Genomic DNA, 24,171 nt, shown 5'->3' with positions numbered 1-24,171 from the left:
TTTTGCAGATATTTTGACTAGCTTCTTGGGGTAGCCTCTTTTTCTTAGTTTTTTACTAAGGGAGTCAGCTTCTCTCTCGTATGTATCTTTGTCTGAGCTATTCCTTTTGAGGCGCAAAAATTGGCCAAAAGGTAGATTGTCTCGCAGATGTTTAATGTGGTGACTGGAGTAGTCTAACAAAGAGTTCTTGTCGGTGGGTTTGTGGTAGGGCTTGATTTTAGTATGCCATTTTGAGGAAAGATGGTCAGATCAAGAAAGTTGGTGTATTCGTTACTGGCTGTCATAGTAAATTGTAGATGGGGGTTCAAAGTATTAAGCCAGGTAAAGAAGTTGTCAGCGGTGGTCTGTGTACTATCCCATACCACCAGAATGTTGTCAATATAGCGGCTCCACTTTCTGATGTTCTTGGCAAAGGGATTGTTAACGCTATAAATATGTGTTTTTTCAAATGTTTCGACATAGAGATTTGCCACACTTGGGGCCATGGTGGCACCCGTGGCGGTTCCTTCGATCTGTTGGAAAAAATTCCCATTGAACTCAAAATAATTCCGTTTCAGGGCTAGCTCTACAACCAAACAATGAACTCAGCAATACTCATTACTCTCGCCCATTCAAAGATGATCACACCAAAGAACTTCAAGGACTGATTCCGGAAAAGATTTCAAAGGCTAAGGATCGTGAATGGATCTCTAAGCAAGAAGCTGATTTTCTGTACAATAGGAAACTGAGTATTCCTACGTTTTATACCTTACCTAAAGTACATAAGACTTTAACCAAACCTCCGGGACGCCCTATAGTGGCTGGAATAAATTCTGTACTGGAACCACTTTCGATGTTCGCCGATCACTATCTCCAAATATATGTACATAAGATGGAATCATATTTTAAGGACTCCAGGGATGTTATCAATAGCCATGAAGATCTGGAATTTGACCCCTCGACCTCCTTACTGCTTGGATTCGACATAATTTCTCTGTATACAAATATACCCCAACAAGCCTCGCTGGATACTATATAGGAAATACTACTTACACGTGAAGACCAGGATCCAGCCCCTACCTCCTTCATTGTTTGGTGTGTAGAGATAGCCATGAAACTGAATTATTTTGAGTTCAATGGGAATTTTTTCCAACAGATCGAAGGAACCACCATGGGCGCCACCATGGCCCCAAGTGTGGCGAAACTCTATGTCGAAACATTTGAAAAAACACATATTTATAGCGTTAACAATCCCTTCGCCAAGAACATCAGAAAGTGGAGCCGCTATATTGACGACATTCTGGTAGTATGGGATGGTACACAGACCACCGCTGACAACTTCTTTACCTGGCTTAATACTTTGAACCCCCATCTACAATTTACTATGAAAGCCAGTAACGAATCCACCAACTTTCTTGATCTGACCATCTTTCCTCAAAATGGCATAATAAAAATCAAGCCCTACCACAAACCCACAGACAAGAACTCTTTATTAGACTACTCCAGTCACCACATTAAACATATGCAAGACATCCTACCTTTTGGCCAATTTTTGCCCCTCAAAAGGAATAGCTCAGACAAAGATACATACGAGAGAGAAGCTGACTCCCTTAGTATAAAACTAAGAAAAAGAGGCTACCGCAAGAAGATAGTCAAAAAATCTGCAAAAAGGGCCTTTAATAATAATCGAGAGGCATTGTTGGAGCCAAAACCTGTTAAAACAAAAGGTGAACGTATTGTCTGTGTTAACACCTTCACTGACCAAAATTTTAAAATGACCAGTATCATTAAAAAACATTGGAGAATTTTCGACACGGCCACTCAACCACTACCACTGCCTATTTTTACATATAAAAAAGCACTACTATAGGTAATAGAGTGAGCAACAGCAAATTGAAACGCATAACCACACCGGCTTCCAAACTTACTACTCTATGGGGTCTGCCTGAAGCCACTGGACATTACCCTTGTGGGGTCTGTAAATTAACCTTGAGGACCAAAGAAGTTGATATTGGCCTTCCTAAACTCTGGACTCAAAAGAGCCTTACTAATTGTAATACTGAGTTTGTTGTCTATCTAATTACATGTAAATGTGGTTTATTGTACGTGGGAAAGACTATTCGAAAAGTAAAGACCCGAATAATAGAGTATCGATACTGCATAAAAAACAAAACAGAGAATGCACCTCTAGTCAAGCACTTCAGCCTGCTCAAGCATGATCATGAGGATTTTACATGAACTATTTTGATGTCTTTGGAAGGGAGTAATCCCCAAGAACCTGAAAGAAAGTTGTTTAAAAATGAACAGAAATTGTTTTTTTTTTTTTAACCTTTCTTTATTGGCATGAAAGGAAAACAGGCAAACAGAGCGGTGCACAAGACAGACAGTATTGCAGGCACATAACTGGCATTACATATAGGAGTGTTTCAAGCTAGGGGTAGGCCATAGGCCTCACAGCACAGTGTGTTTCGGGAATACACAAGCTTATTCATCTGGGGTGGGGGAGGAGAGAAGTTCAATATCATCCTTACTGTTCAGGTAGCTACAGAACTCAGTCCATACATTTTTGGGGCGAGAGGTCGCTGGGAGGGTATTGATGTAGTCCTCTTCACACATTTGAGTCCAGGTGAGGGCCCTCAACCACATCTCGAATGAGTGGGGGGAGCGGCGCTTCCAGCGCTGCAATATGATTTTTTGGCCACCATAGTTGCAACATTCAAAAACCTGGACATTTTCCGTAGCACGGACCTGTCCCACATTCTGAACAAGGCAGCCAGTGGGTCGGGAGAGATGTGGGTCGCTGTTATCTCGGAGAGGGCTTCTATAACAGCCTTCCAGTACGGGCCCAGTGCTTCACAAGCCCAGAACATATGAATGTGGTCTGCATCAGTAGACCTACATCCAGGGCACGTGTGAACCTGGCTGTGTGCAAATCTCCCCACCCTATGCGGCGTGTAGTACAGGCGGTTCAAGAGTTTATATTGCATGCACCTAAATCTGGCATTTAGGGAGACCTTGCGTGTATGTAAGCACATCCTTTTCCACATAGCATCAGTGAGAGTCAGGCCCAATTTGCAGCTCCACGTGTCACGGTGCGGCGCGTCATCCAGTGTAACCAGCAACATTTTGTACAGGGAGGATGTTATGCCCCTAGCACCAGACGAGTTGGTTATGTAATGAATCTCAGGTGAATCTGGGGGCTCGTCAGGATAGGTGGGCCACATGGTGCGGACCGCTGCCTTTAGCCTGAAATATTGCAATAATTCCAGCACCAAGCCGTAGTGCCCAGTGCTCTATGTCTGCGGGGTGATGAATTTCCCTTCGGGGAATAAGTCGGACAATGCCTGGTAGCCCAAGTCGTGCCAGTGCTGCATGAGGAGTTTGTCATGAGTGGGGCTGAGACCTGGGAACTGCCAGATGGGCAGCCACTTGTAGAATGGATGATGGGCTGGGTATGGTTGTAATAGTCGTTTCCATGCCATGATTGTTGCTGCCACGGGGTCCGCCGGGGCGTCGGTGTGGAATGTGTGGTGGAGAACGAGAGACAGAGTGTTGACTTCTTTGCTTGCTAGCTTCTCGAGTTTCACATGTGGGGGAGGGTCCGTGTGTGTATACCAGTGTGTAGCATGTTCTGCCTGTGCGGCAATCCAGTATCTAGCAAGGTCAGGGGCAGTGAAGCCCCCTTTCTCATATGGGAGAACCATGTGCTGCCACTTCTTGCGAAATGCGCCCGAGTGCAACAGAAATTGGGCGCAAGTGGCGTGTAGATTCCTGAAGTATCGTTTCCCGGGCCAAATCGGGACATTCACAAAGATGTAAAGGAGCTTCGGGACCATTATCATTTTGATTAGGGACAGCTTGCCCGACAGGGAAAGTGGGAGGTTGCGCCATATCAGCAACCGGGCCTCCAAGATTTGGCCCGCAGCCGCGTAGTTATCAGCTAATAATGAGGACTTGGTGAGGGATACCTGGACCCCAAGGTATCTGATCCTTACTGGAGACCAGTGAAGGGGGAATTCACATGTTGGCTCGGGGGTTGCTGCAGCTAGCGGGAATATTTCAGATTTAGTTTAATTTATGGTAAAGCCCGAGAATGTACCTATTTTAGTTATATCACGGATAATCGGGTCCAGATGGGCAGCCGGGTCTCTTATATAGAGAAGGACATTGTCGGCGTACAGTCAGATTATTTCCGTAGTGTCCCGCAGACGTATACCTTTTCGGGTATGTCTGTCTCTAACACTGTCTGCCATGGGTTCGATAGCAAGCGCAAACAGTATTGGGGAGAATGGGCAGCCCTGGCGAGTTCCCCTATGGAGCGCAAAGGGAGGCGAGACCCAAGAGTTGATAAGGACTCTGGGTTTGTATAGAGCAGTTTAACGTATGATTTCATGCGCGGGCCAATTCCCATTTTGTGGAGGACAGCCCACATATACCGCCACGACACCATGTCAAATGCCTTCTGGGCATCGAAAGTGACTGCTACGGCGCTAGTGTTGGGATCAATTCTGGACATGACGTTGAACATCTGGCGGATGTTGAGGGCCGTTGAACGACCGGGGACAAACCCGCTCTGATCCGGGTGAACTAAGTGGGTCATTATGGGGAAGAACCTACTTGCAATTATCTTGGCAAAGATTTTCGTATCGGTGTTAATTAGAGATAGGGGTCTGTAGGACCCTCATTCGTCCAGTGGCTTGCCCGGCTTGGGGAGCACGGTTATGACGGCCTCACGCATGGACTGGGGCAAGATGGCCAGCCAGAGCGATTCATTCCAGACCTCAAGGAGTCTGGGAGCCAGAATGGCAACGTGCTCCTGATAGAACTCTGAAGTGAGACCGTCCGGGCCGGGTGCCCTACCCTTCGGGCAGCTCGAGATGGCCTCGGTTATCTGGTCAAGTGTAAACAGAGTGTCTAGCTGATCTCTGGTGGCGCGGGAGAGGGGGGTCATGAGAATTTGGTCCAGGAGGAGGTCTGTATCTTGTAGGCTGTGCTCCTGCTGGGGAGCATATAGGGTTGTGTAAAACGCAGTGAATGCCTCGAGGATGTGTTGGTCAGACCAGTGCAGGGTGCCATCTGCGTCTTTGATGCAGTCTATGCAGGTCCTGCCCCATTCTGCGCGAACCAGTCTGGATAGTGTCCTTCCCGGCCTGTCCCCCTCTCCGTACTTCCGGGCTGCCGGGGGGCGGGCGTGATATTGTATCTCCCTCTGGGTGTGGGCCTCAATGTTTCCAGCTCTGATCTAATCTGTGCTACTGTTGTTGGGGAAGGGGCAGAAGTGTATTCCCTCTCGAGTTCCTTAAGCTTTACCTCCGATCGCTGCAAACTGTTCTTAATGTCTTTGAGGACCCCGGCCTCCCTGGAGATACACTTCCCCCTTATAAAGACCTTAAACACTTCCCACCGGACCGCGTCGGATGTATCTTGTCTGTTGTTGCAGTCAAAAGAAGTGGTGATGTTAGCTAGGATTTCGGCTTTAAAGACTATATCTCTGAGTGTGTCTAATTTGAATCGCCAAGCAGGGCGGGGAGGGAGGTCATGTCCCAGTTTGATTTGCAGCATTACAGGGGAGTGATCTGAAAGTGTGCGTGGCAGTATCTGTGTGTCCATGGCCCTTCGCACCATTCCACTTGATATAAGAAACAGGTCTATTCTGGACAGACTGTCATGAACTGATGAGTAGAAGGTGTGCTCTTTCGCGTGTGAGTGGAGAACTCGCCACACATCCCTAAGGCCCAGCATATCGATGTGCACGTGTTGTCTATTGGCCGCTCGCGATGTAGCTCTGCCGGCGGTGCCAGATCTGTCCAGATCGTTGTCTAAGATCAGGTTCATGTCTCCCCCCCATATGATTGGAACACCGATGTACTTCGCTAGTATAGTGGCAATTGCATCAAAAAAGTCTGGGGTGTCAAAGTTTGGGGCATATGTCTTTACAAGAAGGCATTTCATGTTAGCGAGAATTGGACTGATTTGTGGACTAAGGTGAGCATCCCCCTGGACTGAGTTGAATATTTTGTGTAGTACCTGTTAGTGCCCCAGGCCGGAGCCAGATATGTTGCTAGGCGCCCCACGGTGTGCGTTTCTTGAAGGAGGAGTATTTTGATCATGTGTCTTTGGGCGTAGGCGGTATTCTGAGGGCTTTAGTGAAGTTGCTTAACCCCCGGACATTCCATGTCATGAAGTTGAGTGCCATAGGGCCATGTTATGGAACATCCCTGTAGTGATATGTGGTACCAGTCAGTACCGTGCGCGCAGTAGCAGTACAGCAACATCGCGCTGCAGCCATGTCCCCTGTTTCCATGCCGTTTTCCTTTAACAAATCCCCAACTTTGCATCCCCCCTCCCTCACTGCCCTCCCCAAACTTGCAGTGTCGCCCCTCCCCCCACAAATACTAATGTCACCAAATAAGCCGACCCTCACTAGGAGAAAGGTGTCGGTAGGCAAGATCCGCCATGAATATGCCTCTTCCAAGGCCCAACAGGGGCCAACAAGCAGCAACAACCAAATAAAAATAAGCATTGCAACTGCAGTGAGGTGTGCTGTAGCCGTGCGGTCGGCATCTTGAACATGGTACAGAACAGCTAGTGCTGTCCGGGATAGATTTCTGCGGTAAACGGATTCTATGCCTGGCCCGTGGGACCAGTAAACATCTCAAAGGAAAAAGAAGGTAGACTGAAGGAGTAACTGGGGCTTGTGGCCGGCTCCAGGCACTGAGAGAAAGGGTGGTTAATGTCTATAGTCCAGGAGCCAACCCGTAACCCGAGTACATGTAATAAAGAGACGTGTTAGTTGAGTGAACGGTACACATTGCCATCATCACATTATGAGTCAAGGATCACCAGGTAGAGTAAGCATCGTCGATCTGAGCAGTACATGATTAGTCGTCATTGGCGCGGTCGCCTCCTGGATTATGAAGTGGAATGTGCGCCTCAATGAATTTCACTGCTTCGTCTGGGACAGTGAAGAAGTACAGTTTACCATTGTGGGTGATCTTGTGTCGTGCCGAGAACAGGATGGCATAGGGGACGTTGCGTTCCGAGCAGTTTCTTGACGCCGAGGAATTGACGCCTCTCTTGTTGTACCCCTATTGAGAAATCTGGGAAGATCCTGATGGTGTGGGCCTCCAGGCGTAGGTCTCCCTTCTCGCGTGACAGGTGGAGGATGTGGTCCCTGTCGCAGTAATTTAGAATTCTGGCGATGATGGGCCTCGGGATGTCACCCGGCTTGGGGCATGGCGACAGAGCCCGGTGAGCTTGTTCGACCGTGAAGTATGGTGACAGGGCCGGGTTACCTAGAAGATCTTTGAGGAGGTTTTCGACGGCGTACTCCATGCGCCCCTTAAGGGCGTTCTCGGGAACACCGATGATACGCAGGTTGTTTCTGCGGGAGTGCGACTCCAAATCATCACACTTTGCTTGCACACTTTTCATGTCGCGCGACAAGGAGGCGACCGTGTTTTGTAGTATATGAATTTCCTCCTCATTTGCCGAGATTCTATTCTCTGCGTCAGTGATCTTGGTCCCCACCTGGTCCACTCGTCTTTTTAGCAAGGCGACATTGGCATTGATGTCGTCCAGTTTCTCGTGGAACGAGGTGAAGTTTATGGCCATTGATTCCATCAGCGTGGTCAGGTCTGGGGCCATTGCACCGGAATGAGGATCAGCCTCGGGCTGCTCCTGCTGAGATGACGTGTGGCCCGCCTCGTCCTCGGGACAGTCTTGGCAAACTTGTCCATGGCTCCCACCTTAGAGGCCCCTCTAGATCTGTTCGACATTGCAAATGTGAGCCTGGGTGCAGCCCCGGCCCGCAGGTGGAGCCAATGGGGGGGGGGAGAGCGGCGAGGGATCTGAAGTGTAAGATGACAACATGTAATATCCCAGTGACAGCAGGGCAGCCTGGTTACGGCGGCGGTAGAAGCGAAGAGGCTGCAGTCGGATGTAGGGTGTTGGGCCGCCCAGGAGCTAGGGGGAGACATCTGTCAACTTACGGGGGGGGAGTGGTGAGCCAGAAGATCCGCAGTAGTTGTAGCGTAATAAGTCACTCCCTTGTAAGGGTGAAAAGCACTGAGTTCATCAAGCCTGGCGGGGCCCACCTTGTCCAGAGCCCAGCAGTTGCAGGTGGAAGGGTGGGAGCTATCCACACAGTGTTTGAAAGGCCACTCATTTCCGTGGCCTCAGTAGAGTGAGGGAGCCTCAGTGCAGTTTGGGGCACAGCACTACAGGGTGGTGGTATGTCCAGTGCAATCAGGGCGAGCACACATGAGCCCAGGTTTGAGTTTGGCAGACGAAGCACAGATGGTCACATGCTGGGCAGGGGCGATTATGTGAGTGAGGCGGGCGGGCCAATACAGCGGCAGCGGCCACGGGCAGCACATTCAGCCGTAATGCGGGCACCCCTCCCCCACCTCACCTGATCAGAAGGACCTCCAGCACAGGCCCGCAGCACCCGGCATTCGGAAAGGAGTCAGGCTCCAGTTGAAAGACTTGCGCCGTCCGGCGACGATAGGACTTGGCTCCGACGGCGGGGGGAGGAAGGGGCCAGGGGCGCGCTCCAGCGCAGGCCCCTACTGAAGCCCCGCTCGCACAGCGGCGTGTCTCGCGGGGGGGCGCCACGGCAGGCAGGGCAGACCTCCACACAACCTGCGTGGTCCTCACCAGCACAGGGCCCCAGGGATTGGAGCACTCGGGCGCCCCTGACCAGGCACCACCACCACCAGTCACGATCACAGGGAGCTGGAAAAAAGGGGGGCTGGAGCAGGCCGCGCACCAAGGACACAGCGCACCAAACGCCAGCCACTGCCACAGGAGCCGATGACGGGTGCCCGGTGTCCGATTCGGGCCCATATTTACAGGGTACAGGCAGGAGGGGGCGAGCTGCAACTCAGGAAAATATCAGCCGTCCAGAATGCAGAATGTCGCAGATGCAGGCAGATTTCAGTCGGAGCCGCACGGAGCTAATAGGCTAGGCAGCCATCGTGGGCTGCTCCACAGTGCCACCCCACAGAAATTGATTTACATGCTGAGTCCATTGAATGGCACAAGATACAGTCATGAATATGATGCGAGAGCATATATAACTGTGTTTCTAACATTTTCTGAGAGTAATCTCTCAGAGCTAGATGATCTGGCTATTCCCTGTTGCCCACAATCCCCTAGGCAATAGGGCTAGCTAGGGTGTGTAGGCTCCTCATAGCTTGGTCGTTACCCATCCCTGCTACTCTGTGTCGATGGCCCTTCTTCTCCTAATCTGGTATATTCTGCACCCCTCCCCATCTATTTCTTCTAAAATAAGCTAGGATTAGAGATTTATATCTTTTTGTGCAGCCCCATGCTATTTGGTGTCATATATGGGTGGCACCCCTTCAACCCCGTCCGATGGGACGCTGTCTTTGCATGGATGGGCTCCTATTTATGTTCATTTATGTTCATTTTTGCGACTTTTGTCGGCCCACTAGCGTGCCACGTCTCTGACTACACCTGAGGTTTCCGACGGAATCTACTTTCGTAGTAGGTCTGGGGCGGACTTTACACTCCTATTTTGATATCCTGTATCATGCTCAGGACATTTATTCACTTTCTATTATTTATTATTTTGTGCCTGTGGGGAGGGCTTCTTCATTCACAGTACAGATTTCCTAGTTGCTCTGAGATGGCCGCCCTCTAAGCTCGCCATCATTCCTTTTTGCATACGTTCTCGCTTTCATGGACAGAGTAATAGGACTCTGGCCGTTTCCATGATGACGTATATACCTCTGTCGATCTCGCGCGGCCCACGTTCCTTTGGTGTTACTCGTAGCATGACAAGGCACATTCCTACACCGGTCCGCGTCATGCAGGTATGCACCCTGTGTTAGGTGACCTGAGTGCTGATTCACTTTTCGACCAGCCCTGTAGCCTGACTTTGTTTCTCCGTTTTTCACAGTGGGGCGCACGCGACTAACTCTACATCCCTGAAGTTTGGGAGCGAGATAGTCCAAGCCAAAGTGTTATTGGACAATTTCCTCGGGCTGCACTTTTTCCTGTGTACTTGGTCTCATGAAGGCGGCAGATATGTCACGTCCTGCTGTTTTATTTCACCTCCACTAGCCGCGGGGCGTTTTCTCATAACAGATTGCCTCTGTTCTTCTGGTGATTGCACTACCGATTTAGTTCACCGCGCTACGCTGTTTTTCCATTCTACTTACTAGAGCCACTGTATCTTTGGCTACAATGATGGTACTTCTTTCTCTATCCACGGGTCATCTATCTAGTGCTTGGGGGACTCACCTTTATGGTATCGGTCATGTTGGTTGTACCGGGCTATTAATAATGTTGACATGATGTTAATATTTTGTTAATATCTCCACGGGCTATAGGGTCTTTCGGGCCGCTTATCATCACTTATGGACCACCCGTAAGCAGTTTAGTAGCTTCACCCACTCTGTATGGACTTTTACATCTTGGTGATCTGTTTTAGGCATTTGTTATTGGCCTCTTTTGACAGGGCACCTTAATTTTTTTTCTGTCCCGTGGAGACTAACAGCCGACTCAAGCAGTCGAGAGTTTTCCCGTACCGGTCTGAAGACACTGTTCTGACCTGCCTTCTACCTTTTCAGGCAGGTGAGCTCTATTCCTCAGCACTACTTGTGGAATCTTTCTACTTGTTAGTAGCCTTTTAGTGATTGTGTTGTGAGCACTGATTTTGCTATGTGTTAAAAGCTCATGCTGAAGCATTTTTATGATTTACTCTGTAGGACAGGTTCATCCTCCTATTCCAACTTATCTATTGAAGTTGCGAGCCCCCACGAGCACCAGATAAGGTATATTGTTCCTTTGTGGTTCTCCAGTTCATTAATTTAGAACTTTACGAAGAAATGTAGCTATTCACCAGCTGACCCTTTGTTTTATATGTTTTTAATTCTACAGGTGCTATGAGACTGACCCAGATCAAGTCTGTGATTATATAGGAACTAGGTTTTTTGTTGTAACTATTTTCTCCTGATGAATGTTCGTTATTTGTGTTTGTGAACAGAAACATGTCGAGACAGCTCTGTGAATTGAAAATAGAGATGTGAGAATATGATATATTAATCCAAATGGAGTTTGGTAAACAGCAGGTTGTCCTAATGTACTCTGTTTTTTATTTGTTTTACCAGCCATTTACTGCCAATTACATATTCCTATGTTTTTCTGAGAAGTTTTGTATTGTGGACCACTGAATTTAATCATGTTTTAACAATGTTTTTGACTTATTATTAAAAAAGATGTTGCAATGTTTTAGAAGTGTCTGGTCCCCCTTTCCTTTTAGATGTTTTGAGATCAGCACCTGTATCCCTAGCTCTGTCTTCTACTATATTTTGATATTGACTCTCCCAGATATAGAGAGAGTAGACACTGCCAACCGGTTTTGTGCAGTGGTCTATCGGGTTTCCTCTCTTTGATATTAAGATCTCAGGGATGTAGATCTGGTGTGGGACGAGCCCCCAACAAGGAGTTTCCTGATTGGCTCCAACTTGCTGCAAATTCCGCCACGCAACTTAACCGGATGGTGGAGCCAGCCTATGTCCAATGCTGTTGTTTAAGGCCACTTGCACATCCTGTTTGGGCCTGTCCAGGAATGATTGCCTGGCCGGCCGGCCTATGTTACATTTCTGTCGAGATGCAAGTCACGACCATCGACCGTGCTCAAGGACCAGCCCTGATACCATCCAATGCTCTACATAGCATGAGCATACAGCGATGGAGCGACTCCACTGATGAGCATCACGAGCACAACAGCATGACACCTGGTAAAAAGAGCATATACTCTTCTCACCTATCCATGAGCCATATATGTGAAGTGCTTTTTTTCTTCAGTTTCATGTTGACACACTACCGTGATAAAAGGTAAGTTTGGCATGCTGCTTACAGCTTCAGTATCTGCTACGTCCAGCGGTCTTCCCTTCTCCTCTCCCGCCTGCTTCATTTCCTTCTATGGCCCTCTATGCCCCAAAGCTCACTCCAATGCTCTCCACTCTGAAGTACTCAAAAGACTTATGCTGCAGCAATAATAATACACATACTAGGCATACAATGCCTTATTATGTACCGGGTGTGTGCCCATGACCATCTGTGCTGTTTGTTACATACATGCTCTTGCCGTCCATGTCCGATATAGCCCCCAGCCCACTGGAGTGGCTTTCGATGTACATGCCTAGGTCCCAATATGCCACTTGCAATTTCTCACGACAACCATACCTTGGTGTGAATCCTCCAATTGTTGCTCACTGTTAATGTTTGGGTGTTCTTGATATATACACTTGTTTATACACTGTACCGGCCGGTTTATGTAAATTGCGTACAATCTACCTAAGTTGACCTGTCAGCCTTGTGCTGTATTTGTAACTCAACTTGTCTGCAACCTACCTGATGTGGCGTTACAGCCTGTGCTGCAGTGGTCGAAGTGTATGAAAAGAAGTAGTGGAACTATTTTTCCTGCTGGCATGCCCCAGCTCCCCACAAACCCCATTGCCATGCCCCTCCCACGTGCAATCCAAACTCCCAAACAAATGGGCCTGATGTTTAAGGGAACGTTCAGTGCAGTGCACTGAAGTGCAGGTTTCAACTTCTTCCTACACTTTTATTTTAAAACAATTATTGCAAAAAAATACGTTTTGTATTACATTTACAATAATATATTTTATGTTTTCTCTTCTGAAATAAAAGTGGAATGGATTCACAATTAAGTTCTGAAATTAGTGCTCAAAAACATATAATTCATATCAATAGAAAAAATAAAGAAGATTTTTACACAGTACATAATGAACCAAAATAGGTTAATTTCTTGAGATGAACAGATATGAACATCAAGAGGCTTGATTCATAAACAGGCTGAATTGTCAGATTTCATCTTCTTGTGCGTGTTAAAGATAAAATATAACTGTTTTTATTGGCTGTAATATCAATAATATTGTGTGTAGGTGTTATAGCTTGAAAATTGATAACTAGTTCATGTGAGACCTGTAGAGAGGTCAAAGTTGGCTGGGTGGCTTCCTACCCAGCATTGATGTCACTTCCTTGAGAGTTCACGGCCTCGTTCATCATGTACGCATAGTCTTCAATTTCCTGTGTGCCAGGAGGCGGGGGTGACGGAGGAAGGTGCGTCATTTGGCAAACTTGACTCACTACATCTCTTATGGCCATCATGTCACGGCTCAGTGGTGCCTGATAGTGTGAACTCACCTCTCGTCTCATGGACATGCAGCTGCATTCATTCCCTAGATGATTTTGTCTGCTGCAGTTGCTGCAACTTTGCCCTAGGGCTGGGTATCCCACATTGTCTTTGTGTGGCAATGATAACCTGCATCTATAGCATTTGCCTCTGGTTGAATATCTTCTCATTGGCATGGCATTTCCTTGCTTAGTCTGGAGCAAATGTGAGATATGATTCAGTGGCTTCTCTTTGACTTCTTTTCCTGTCTCTATCTGAGCAGCTTGGGTTTCTTGCTTCTCTCCTCACCGTCATGAGAATGGTGGCCCAGGAAAGGGGTTCCCTTAACAGCTTCTTCCGAAATAGTGGGGATAGGCATCCTCCAATGATGCAAAGCCCAATAGCTTCCTCATTCGTTAAGGTATGGAAGTCGCAGTGGGCCACAAGCTTGTGAAGTCGCATCACAAATGAATACATGTATTCTCCTTGTGTCTGACAAGCAGTATTAAAGGTGTGTCTATCATGATCAATGTTCTGTTGAGGATCGAAATATGCACTTTAGGCTTCCTTGAGTCCTTAATAACTGTCAGTCTGTTCAGGTGGTAAAGTGGGGATCAGATCCTCGAATTTATCCCCCACGTTGATTAGGAGTCTCCTGGCCAATATGTCGGAAGAATTTTTGTTGTAAATCTCTAGCTAATTCTCAAATCTTCTCAACCAGCTTTCCCATCCTGGATCAAGGGCTTGCTGGTCTGACATGTCGAATGAGCTGGGATGACGAAACGCTGCTGGGCCTGCGGATTCCGCACTGGGCGCTTCCGTGTCAGACATGAGACCAGCTGGCTTTAAGAAAGCATTGACTGCTATGTGTTCAGGATTTCCTGTTGTTGCCCCTACTGATGCTCTCCAGGCACTTGCTGTCTGTCAGTCAGCAGGTGTCTCTTTGATAGATATTGACTATTGTTCATATCCATGTATCCATATTATTATTTATTTAGTTGTTTTTATTTTTTGAGGGTGTAGATGGTGGATCTACCGTGTCACTATTTTGTGGGGTCGCGTGTGAAAACGCTACAATTGCGGCCACCCCGCGAGTAAATAAGTGCACAGAGAGACGAAATTGAATGTGTGAGCTCTTTATTATGGTTCAGTGCGAACTGCTGTGCTTCACACATTGCTTCTGCTTTGTTCCATCATGGCGTCGCCCCATGCAGGGATACTACACCCACCTAACTAAAAAGCGTGCTGACAGGAGCAGTGCCTTCCCCTCTTCCATGGAGTTGGTTTGGATTTCCCAAATCTCAATAACTTGAACCCTTACATTTGAACTGTGCAACTTGCTTTAGGCCCATCAATCGAAAACAAAACTCTTGATGGAGATTACCTTGCTGCACGGATATCCTACTGCTTAACAGCGGCGCGAGAACCTCAGAAGGGTTTTGCTAATGTGGTACCATACTGACGAATACTGGTTAGTAAATTAATCAAATGCCTTTTTTCATCTGGGTTTTAGGGCTGAGCTTGTGGACCAAAACGATGGTAAAACCCACCAGATGTGTTTCTGAATCTCAGTTCGGATGTAGGATACATGTTGTGGAAACCTGGCTGAATTGTATTACTGGGGATGCAGGATGGATAGCTCAGTGGCAACGTGCTTGTCAACGCAAGACGACACAGAGCAACAAAGGTTCGAATCCCGGGTCTGCGCTTAGAAACCTCTTCAGTATTAAACGAGTTATAAATAACCTAGTATATTATATACTATGACAGCAAGTCCAGTACCCCATACATATCCCCATCCACGTGCAACTTTCTCGTAGCAAAACTAAGTGCCATTTTATCTTTACTGTGGCAATATCCCTTTTTTTTTTTTAAAGAAAACATAATTTAACATAATTTAAAGACAATATGGTCCCGCTGAAACCCATTCATTAGCATCTAGCACACACACCGCAACAGACCACACTCGATTACTGACCAGATTATGGACACTGTTCTCGTCTTCAAAGTCTGCAAAGAGGCTGTTTTTCTCCAGCAGCCTGCGCCAGCATCGCACCAAACCGAGAAAAACAAATGCAGGAGAAAGCAGTCAGGCTCGGGCATGCAGAGTACACAGCAGCTGGCCGTTTGATGGCCTTCAATGTATATACCCTCCACTCTCACTTTGTTTGTCTCAGTGACCGCATTTCATTCGGGGGCTGGTGGGCTCGAGCCACATGGCACACTTAATTCACATGTGCGCACACCATTGCGAAGATACACAACCATGCAGATGCGCACAAATTAGGGGGGGGATACACCATCTGAGGGTATTGTACTTCGGGACGTAATGCATTCTGTTTTCATTATGAACACCGAGGATACTTTAGCCTCGCAATCAAGAACAGGTGGAGCAGGCGCAGGGTCCTGCCCATTGGAAGAGAGCAGGTTACAGAAATGCAGGCATGTCGGAGTGTTCTGTTAGGTTACATTAGGCAAGCTTGCTGTATTGCTTTAGCGCCTTCAGTTCTGAAAGTGAGGAATAAGGGCTGCTTTATAAAACAACTTTTTTGTTCCAACAGTAATCAGTTTGACCGACATACAAGACAAGGGGAGGTGTTACCACAAACAAACCGCTAATACAGGCAGGCCTGGAATTGTGTGAAAAGGGCAGACACAACAAGACAATATGGGCTGTTTTTTGGGAAAGGTTGGCCATCAAGATAGTTTTGATGACTGTTACTGGCCCAATGATCTTTAAAATTTACCATTTGCCACACATTGTCACATAAATCCATTCCTAGGTACAACTAGAACAGTTCCTCTTGAAAAACAGTGATTTGCATGAGTGGAACACTTGTTCTGAACCTAACTTGCGTCGCATCTAGATAGAAATGTGACTGTTAGCATGCGCCACACTTAGAATTATGAACCTAGCTCGCGTCAAATCTAGATAGAGAAGTGACTGTCAGCAGGTGCCGCACCTAGATGGAATCCCACAATTGCAAGGACAGCAATGCCAACTAACCAACTAACTAACAATTCCATCCCTCTGCATACACCTCTCAAACTCTAACCAAACACAACCACAAACCTAAAACGCAGCAATCCGCACAAACTTCACAACAATGCAACAACAAAACAAGCCACACATAGACTTGCACAACAGCACACGACGACTACGGACCACAAAACACCCCAAGCCCAGCCAACGGACCCACCGTGCTGAGGCTGTCAACAGCACATCACTGCTCTCTTGCACTTTTCCTGCTTCCTCCCACTAACTCAAACTCCCCTCCTCTTTCAGAGCCGCCAGAGTGCCAAGGCTACACTACGGTGGTGATAGTGCACGGTACAAATGTCCTTTAACATTAACATTAACGTTGTGCTTGAGTCTGTTTTTCGTCCCAGACCAACAATGAATATAGGATCTGTGATGAATCAAATTCCGGGGTACCAGTGGTCAAGGAGTGAATATCGGTTTCCAAACCTTTAATCAGCCCCACACCGCTTATATACCAGAATGGATCTGAACAGATTGTTGTTGTTATTGTTATTTTGCATTTATATAGCGCCTTATATACCATTGGTATGGTCTGAAGGCGCTGGTAGGTTGAACGCCCTTGGGAACTGAAGTTCGGGTCAGTAGAGAGAGCCGAGAGAGTCCAAAGGTGCGAGTGCGCACCAGGTATGTGTGCAGCTGGTGCGGAATTCGAGTGGTAGCTGCTTCTTAGCGGTAGGTGTGGTGGTTGAGAGATCAGGAGTATGTGTTCGCTCTGGCCGGGTTTATCCAGACCGAGTGTGGCTGCGTTAGGCCTGAGGAGAACGCCTGGCTGGGGGGTGTGAAACCAGCAGTGTTTACTTAAGAGTGATGGGGAGTAAGCGGGAGATGTTGATATGAGAACAGTTATAACGAATGGTGTCATAGTATCTCTCTGTTCTAGTTGAGTGGTGGTGTAAAGGAGAGAGTAAGCGTGGGGTGTGGTATGATGTATGCTCTTTCAAATGTTCCCTGTATTCCAAACCATATTATGTACGTCACACAATTCTGTGCGGTCATGTCCGTTCTATGCATTTTTGTTCATTTCATGCGTTCAAGATTGCCCTAAACACTCCTGTCTGCTCGACACACTAATGCACTCTAGTTCACCTTGCGTGCTCTAGTCTATCCTTCATTCTCCAGTGTGCCCCACGCATGCTCTCATGTATTCCATACGCATGCACTCCTGTCCTCCCCGCGCATGTACTCCTGTCTGCCTACGCACTCATCCGCTCTGTATACTCGTACACTCTGTATACACATCCGTTCTGTACGCTCATCCGCTCAATACGCTCATCTGATCTACACACTCATTGGGTCCACACACTCATCAGGTCCACACACTCATCAGGTCCACACACTCATCCGCTCAACATACTCATCCGCTCAACGTACTACTTGTCCGCTCTATGTACTATTCATCCGCTCTACGTACTCATCCAATCAGCATACTCATTCGTTCAGCATACTCATCCGCTCTACATACCCATCTGCTCCATACACTCATTCGTTCCATGCGTTCATCCGCTCCACACACTCGTCCGCTCCACACACTCATACGCACCACATACACTCATCCGCTCCACATACACTCATCCGCTCCACATATACTCATCCGCTCCACATATACTCGTCTGCTCCACACATTCATCCAATCCGCACATTCATCCAATCCGCACATTCATCCAATCCGCACATTCATCCAATCCGCACACTCGTTCAATCCACACACTCGTCAATCCACACACTCGTCCAATCCACACACTCGTCCAATCTACACACTCGTCCAATCTACACACTCGTCCAATCTACACACTCATCCATTGGAATAAAACAAGCATACAATTAAAATTATACACCTTCTTGTCCAATTTTGGTAACAAGGACGGAATGGCAGGCTTATTTCTTCTGAAGGGTGTGGATCGTTGGTTAGTTACAACACAGCGAGAATACAATTATTTCCCAATGATAAAAGGAGAATCAAGTCAAAGTTCTATACAAATATCTACTTTATTATTATCATAACAGGCAGTCTAACAACACTATGAAATACAACCCACCCTGTAAAGGTGTGCAGAGAACAGACACTTCTACGAAGCAAAAGGGATGCACTCTGGATACCAACAGGAGGGTAGTTGGTATCGGTAATAAGCACAATAGTTTGTAAAGGTTTCTTGGATTCAGCAAATGAAGAAAGGGTCTTAAAATGTCTCAAGTGGCTTTCTGGGAAGGACCAGGGGGACAGAACCACAATTTACCTTTTGCTGTAGGTGTTCTTGATGCTCAACAGTGTCGAGCGGTTTCAGGGTGCTTTGTAAGCTTCTGTGACAGAGTACGAGACAGGAGTCTGCTGCGGGTATCAGGCGGCAAGACGGTTCGGCGAGCGAAGTTTGACGAGCTGATGCAGGCTGGTCTACACAGCGACTCAGGGTCAGGAATCGTCTCAGTGCTGATCAGCGGATCTGAGGCACTGGTCGATAAGTCTTGGGTGTCTTTCAGTGACTGCGGCCTGGCGGCGATCAGCTTTACAGTCGGTTGCGGATTGATGGACTCGACTTGCTCAAAAATGTCCTTTAAGGCAGATGGCGGTAGATGCTTGTCGATGCACTTCTCCCAGCTTCTTCACTTGGCTCATGTCGTCCTTTAAGGTGGACGTCCCATAGCTCGGGAGTGTGTTGCAGGCAGCTGCCTTATCCTTGGTTTTGGGTTCAGAGTCCTTCTGGCACTCCCTGTGCAGAAAGCTTGCTGCAGAGCCTAGCATGGCATGCTGTGTGCCGGCTGGTACCAGTTTGGAAGTGGCTGAAGGGACTACTGAGTTATTTTCTCCCTCTGTTCGCTGGGAAAAGTTAAGGGGAAGGATCTTGCTTCCCTCTTTGGATGCTCCTGGCCTTCCCTCACTGGCGGAAGCTGTAAGGCAAACTGTACCATCGGCCAGGATCCAAGGTTGAATTCTTCTTTTTTACTTCTTGTGAAGTCTAGAGATGATCTGCTTAAAGAAGGGCACCAGCCAAGTGGGCCTTAGTGATTGGTGTACGCTAAGCCTACCTAATTGAACCAATGCTGGTGTCCCTACCAACAATCTTTAGTATGCTTGAGGTCATAACCAGAGTGCTTTGCAACAGTAAAAGGTAAGGGGGTGAAACAGGGACTAAGGCGTGTACCAGAACTAATATGGTGGAAACCTCCTCTCAACAGAAAGAGCCCTGGGCTCACTCCCTTGCAATACTAAGTCGGTATGCAGATTTTGCATCGAAAAATGTTCCATCAAGGGTTTTTTTTATCAAATTTTTTCCAACGAAAAAATGTGCATCGAATGCAATTTTCTATGGGGTAAAGGGTTAATTTTGTTTGGGGGTTTTATTTAAGGGGTAATAAGGGGATTAAAGGCCTCCCCCCCAAAAAAAAGCATTCGCACTTTAGTTGGAAAAAATTTGATGAAAGACATGTAAGCTACTAAGTCCCACCCATCTGCCTGTCTGTTGAGATCAAAGAGTATCTCTGGTTAATGTTCCTCCCTGTGTGCTTCCTGTTTACAAGGGCAGGTCTAACCATGAAGATGCGTAGAGACCAGACTCTCTGGCTTCTGCAAAACACATTCTCGTACCTCATGAATGGGGCCCCCTTAGCGGGGTGCCCTACTGCAACAATAGTCCCAGACATGTCGGTTCACTGTCACTGATACTGAGCGGCGGGAGCTGGCTTCAGGATGACACAGTTAAATATGAAAGGTTGTTGGGTTTCCTGTCTCCTTTGTTATCCTCTGCAGTCAGGCTCTCTGAGGGCATGTTTGAAGTGCCCTCTACTGGTATGATAATCGCTGACACCATCTGCAGGGTCTAACAAAAGAGCAGGGTGGATCCATGGAGCCTTTGTCAGTTAATCGGGCTGATCATGGCAGGGGGGGATTTGGCCTCCCCCTTCCCGGGGTGATATTGTGCCCTCCTCTGCTGTCACATTCCAACTAAATATCACTTGTGCGGACTGTAACTGTGGGAAGTGTACAGGCCGGAGTACTCAGGTCTATGCATTTGTTGTGGTGTGAGCATAGGAAAATGTGTGTGTATTAGCCCCACACATGTTCCTGAGGTCTGTATCCCATCATTGCATTCATTTAAAAATTTTAAAAAGCTCAGGTGAGCACACACGCCCTCCATGCAAATGGCCGAATTCTAGACAGAAACTGCTGAGAAGAATTATTCACAAGGCTTCTCTGTGGATGTTGTGAAGCTTGAGGGCAGCTACAAGTAAGACATGGCATGTGTTAACAGTTCAGCCATGTAAGTCGTGTACTTAGAAATTGGCAAGTGTTTTTGTGGTTTATAGAGAGAATAATGACTTTGGCAAGCTCATTGCCTGGAGAATCATAAGAAGCATATGACTTAGCGCGACTGCACTTAAGATGGTAGAGTACGACTATTCGAATAGCACATAATCAATGGGCCATCCTGGCCACCCCATCCACCCACTTACATATGCATATGGTTTTCTTTCCCATCATTATAGTTCTCCTGTGTCATCTCTACGCTTTTGCTAATCAAATTACAAATGTTTTGTCTTCACGTCTTTGTGTATGAAATTGGTCGTCATATCCTGTTTGAATTGACCACTTCCGATCTATATGCATGCTCCTTAGCTATAGTCAACTAAAAATCTAATTTTAATCCCTATAAATATGGGAGACCCAGACTATCTCCCTTGTTCACCCCTTTCCTCTGGTGAACACATGAGTAGATTGAATTAATCCAAATGCTGGTTGTGGTTTTGCAAAATGGTTGATGGGCGAGTTGAAGAGCAGCACCAGCAGCAAGTAGCTTTGTAAAGTAAAACAAACTCTCTCAGAAAATGGTTACAAATCTGCAGATTAAAAACACAATACATTTCCTTCCCACCTGCTCTGGAAGAAAATAGATGTTGACCTCTAGAACCTATGAAGAACAGCAGCAGTCTGGAGAATGGCTCATTGGGTGTTTATTCCATGCCTTGTTTTGTACCTTTTTGGGGATGTTCATGTAGCTTAATTTAAGCATTATTGTGCATGCATCTTCTATTTTTTCCATATTGTTTATTGTAATTTAAAAACCTAAAGTGAGAACATTTGATAGCAGTCATTAACTTGATATGGAGTGATCAATCAAGGAATAAAACAGTTTGACAGAATTTACATAGAGAGAACAAATCTAAAAGACCACTATATTTGCATTTGTATCATCACCAAAACAATCCATAAAGGGGTCCATGACAGAAGAAGCAATATTCCACCGGACATATAACTATCACTATGTAGCATACTTTGGGTTAAAGGCTTGAAAACATAGATGTCATTTCTGACATAATTTTGGCAAGTATTGAGGTAATTTGCAAAAATGAATTAGTTGGTTTGGCATGTAAAATTAACTGATCTGGAGGGAAATTGATATATGTGTACACCAAGGCTATGAATGAGCAGAATATATGGGGGTAATAGTGTGTTACCGACATACTAAAATGATTGAACCAATGATACGTGGTGAATGTTATGTGGATGATATGGCGTTATTAATGAGGGTTAAGGCAACGTGTGGATGATAAAGAGTTACGAATGTTCGGCTAAAAATGTCCTACATCTTGTGCCATAAGGCATAGTGAGGGCAGCTTAAGAGCATGTGCCAAGAAAAAGAAAGGCAGTGTGATGGCCAAAACAGAGGCTGCATTGCAGAGGGAAGCAACCTAATGTCCTGGCAGTGAGGTATACGCAGTTAATTTTCAGAAGTCTTTTGAACATCAGATCCTCTTCTCCACAACAGAACATTTGTGCAAAGGCTATCCCAAATACAAGATACCAGGAGGGTATAACCTCTGCTTTATAGCTATTTAATTTGGAAATAGGAAATAAGTGGGTGAACAACCTCAGATATGTGTTCTCGAAGCGCAGTGTCTGGAAAACATTGTTGGAAGTACAATTTGGTTCTTCTTGAAGAAGGGTTTTATGTATTGAAAACTTTAAGGTGAATCTACTTCATCTCTGGTAACAAGTCAAGTTTACTGAGTTCTACAGAGGTGTGATCTCTTCTTTAATCTACATATTAGGCACAGTGCTGTTGTCAATTATATGATATGATATGATGTGGCATTTATAACGTGCCTGTACACAAGTGTTTCTAGTCGTGACAAGACAAGTAGGGGGAAACAAAGGGAGGACAAAGTGCAGGGAAGGTTGAAGGGGAGAAGTGCCAGGGGGGAGTGGAAGGGGGTGGTTCAGTTAACTCACAAGTTCAGCCAGCGGGTGGCTCATAAGTGCAGAGAGAAGGGACTGTAGGGTTGCAGATACAGACCCTTAAGTGCAAGGGAGCCTGGAGGCAGTGCAGCAATGCATTGCCTCCTTGCCATTAAAGGTTCTGGAAATCTGTTGTAGATACACAGTGCCTAGAAGAAACATAAACCCTGTCAGTTACAATTGTTCCCCCATTTTGTGATAACAGGCACATTATTTCTAACATTTTATTTCTGTTCATACCGTCCCATTACATTCAAGCATTTCTGTTTACCTCAATAGTTTGGTCCTCTGACTGAGCCTTTATTTTCTGTCCCGCCCTGTGCAGATTTATTTTAAAATAATTTAATTCAAATATGGTAGTTATTTTGTTATGGTATTAATGTGAACCCTCATCCTATGCTTCATAAATACTCAGTTTGCATGATATTGATGATATCTTCATCTGCTTCTTTATTGCTCGTCTTTTCCTCAACAATTGTAGGTTTGAAGTGCAGAGAATAACTGGTTGGGGTGCTAGTTTAAAAGCATTTTTTCGCATGTTGTGTCACTTGCAACACATACCATTCTTGTTTCATATCCTCAATTCTCTGTATTTGGGGCAGTATGGCAATAGGGATGACCAGTCAAAATGGATCTCATACCTTAAATGTATTTGCACTTTCAGTTCTGAGGGCCAATGAGTCTTGTGCTTTTCCATCACCAAGTTTACATCACAGCCAAGGAGCAGAATTAATACAGGGAAACCTTTTCATCTACAAACCAAACTGAACACTAAGGTCCAGCAACGATATTTTTCCTTGAATCTAAACCATACTCAAAGCGGAAATTTGATGGAACAGCATTCTCTTGCATCGTGGCAAACTTTAGAACTTGCTCCCAAAGGAAATACGAACAATAGAAACTCATCAAAAGTTCAGAAAACTGCAAAAAACATGGCTCTTTAACTTACCAAGCTAAACAGGAAACATCATCAAATGGAAACTGCCAACACATCACAATAGTAACACCCAAAAGAACCAAAACCTGATGAACCAAAACATGGATAACCAATGAAATAAAGAATTTGACCGCAATCCACCATAGAAGAATATGAACCTGACAGACCAGCATAACCGTGGCACAAAAGGACACAGACAACTCTCCAATAACCCTACTAATAACTTTCCAATATCCTGTATACTCACCCTCAAACACTGAACAAAACATACTCATACCTCTACTGCTGCATAAACCTAAAACCACCACAAACTACAAACACTGTGCAACACCCAGCAGGAAACTAAACCAATTACACACGAATCACTGCATACACACTCACACCAAAAACCACATAATGCCTACCAATCAAAAACAAATCAGCACACAGTGACCAGTGTTTCTGAACTGAAGCTAAAAACAGTACATCACACCTATCTTGCGCTTTTCCCTCTCAATCCCAATAGCTAAGCCCTCCCTGCCTTCGTTCCTTTTCAGAATCGCCAGAGCGCATGGAGACCATGAAAATGGCAGCATTGTAAATCACAATAACATAACATAAAATATGTCAGCTCTGCAACAAGTTAGATACAGCTGTCATTAGCGATAAACAACTAGGTTCCATTTGTCACTAACCCTTTTGGCTCCATCTTCCCAGCCAATCCATATTCCAAAAGTCAATACTTGGCTATGCCTCATTTTGTCCATACACCAGAGTTGAGGCTGTTCTTTTAGTCACATTGTCCACTCAGTTCCAAGTCTAATCCACAGATC

General features: G+C 46.1%; 1 protein-coding gene across 3 annotated transcripts in view; it reads right to left on the bottom strand.

Moving 5' to 3' along the window:
- The window catches only part of LOC138467580 (uncharacterized), a 1,374,796-nt gene that overhangs the window by 69,347 nt on the left and 1,281,278 nt on the right, over nucleotides 1–24,171 (bottom strand). For all 3 annotated transcript variants that reach the window (XM_069607715.1, XM_069607714.1, XM_069607713.1), the window contains exon 12: nucleotides 15,129–15,189. In XM_069607715.1, coding sequence (XP_069463816.1) covers nucleotides 15,129–15,189 — 61 coding nt within the window. The remainder of the gene's footprint in view (nucleotides 1–15,128; nucleotides 15,190–24,171) is intronic.

The sequence above is a fragment of the Ambystoma mexicanum genome, chromosome 4q, assembly GCF_040938575.1.
Source record: "Ambystoma mexicanum isolate Mex_15411 chromosome 4q, UKY_AmexF1_1, whole genome shotgun sequence".
NCBI lineage: Eukaryota > Metazoa > Chordata > Amphibia > Caudata > Ambystomatidae > Ambystoma > Ambystoma mexicanum.
The sequence above is the reverse complement of the archived record's forward strand: the minus strand, read 5'-3'. Positions and strand labels throughout refer to the sequence as shown.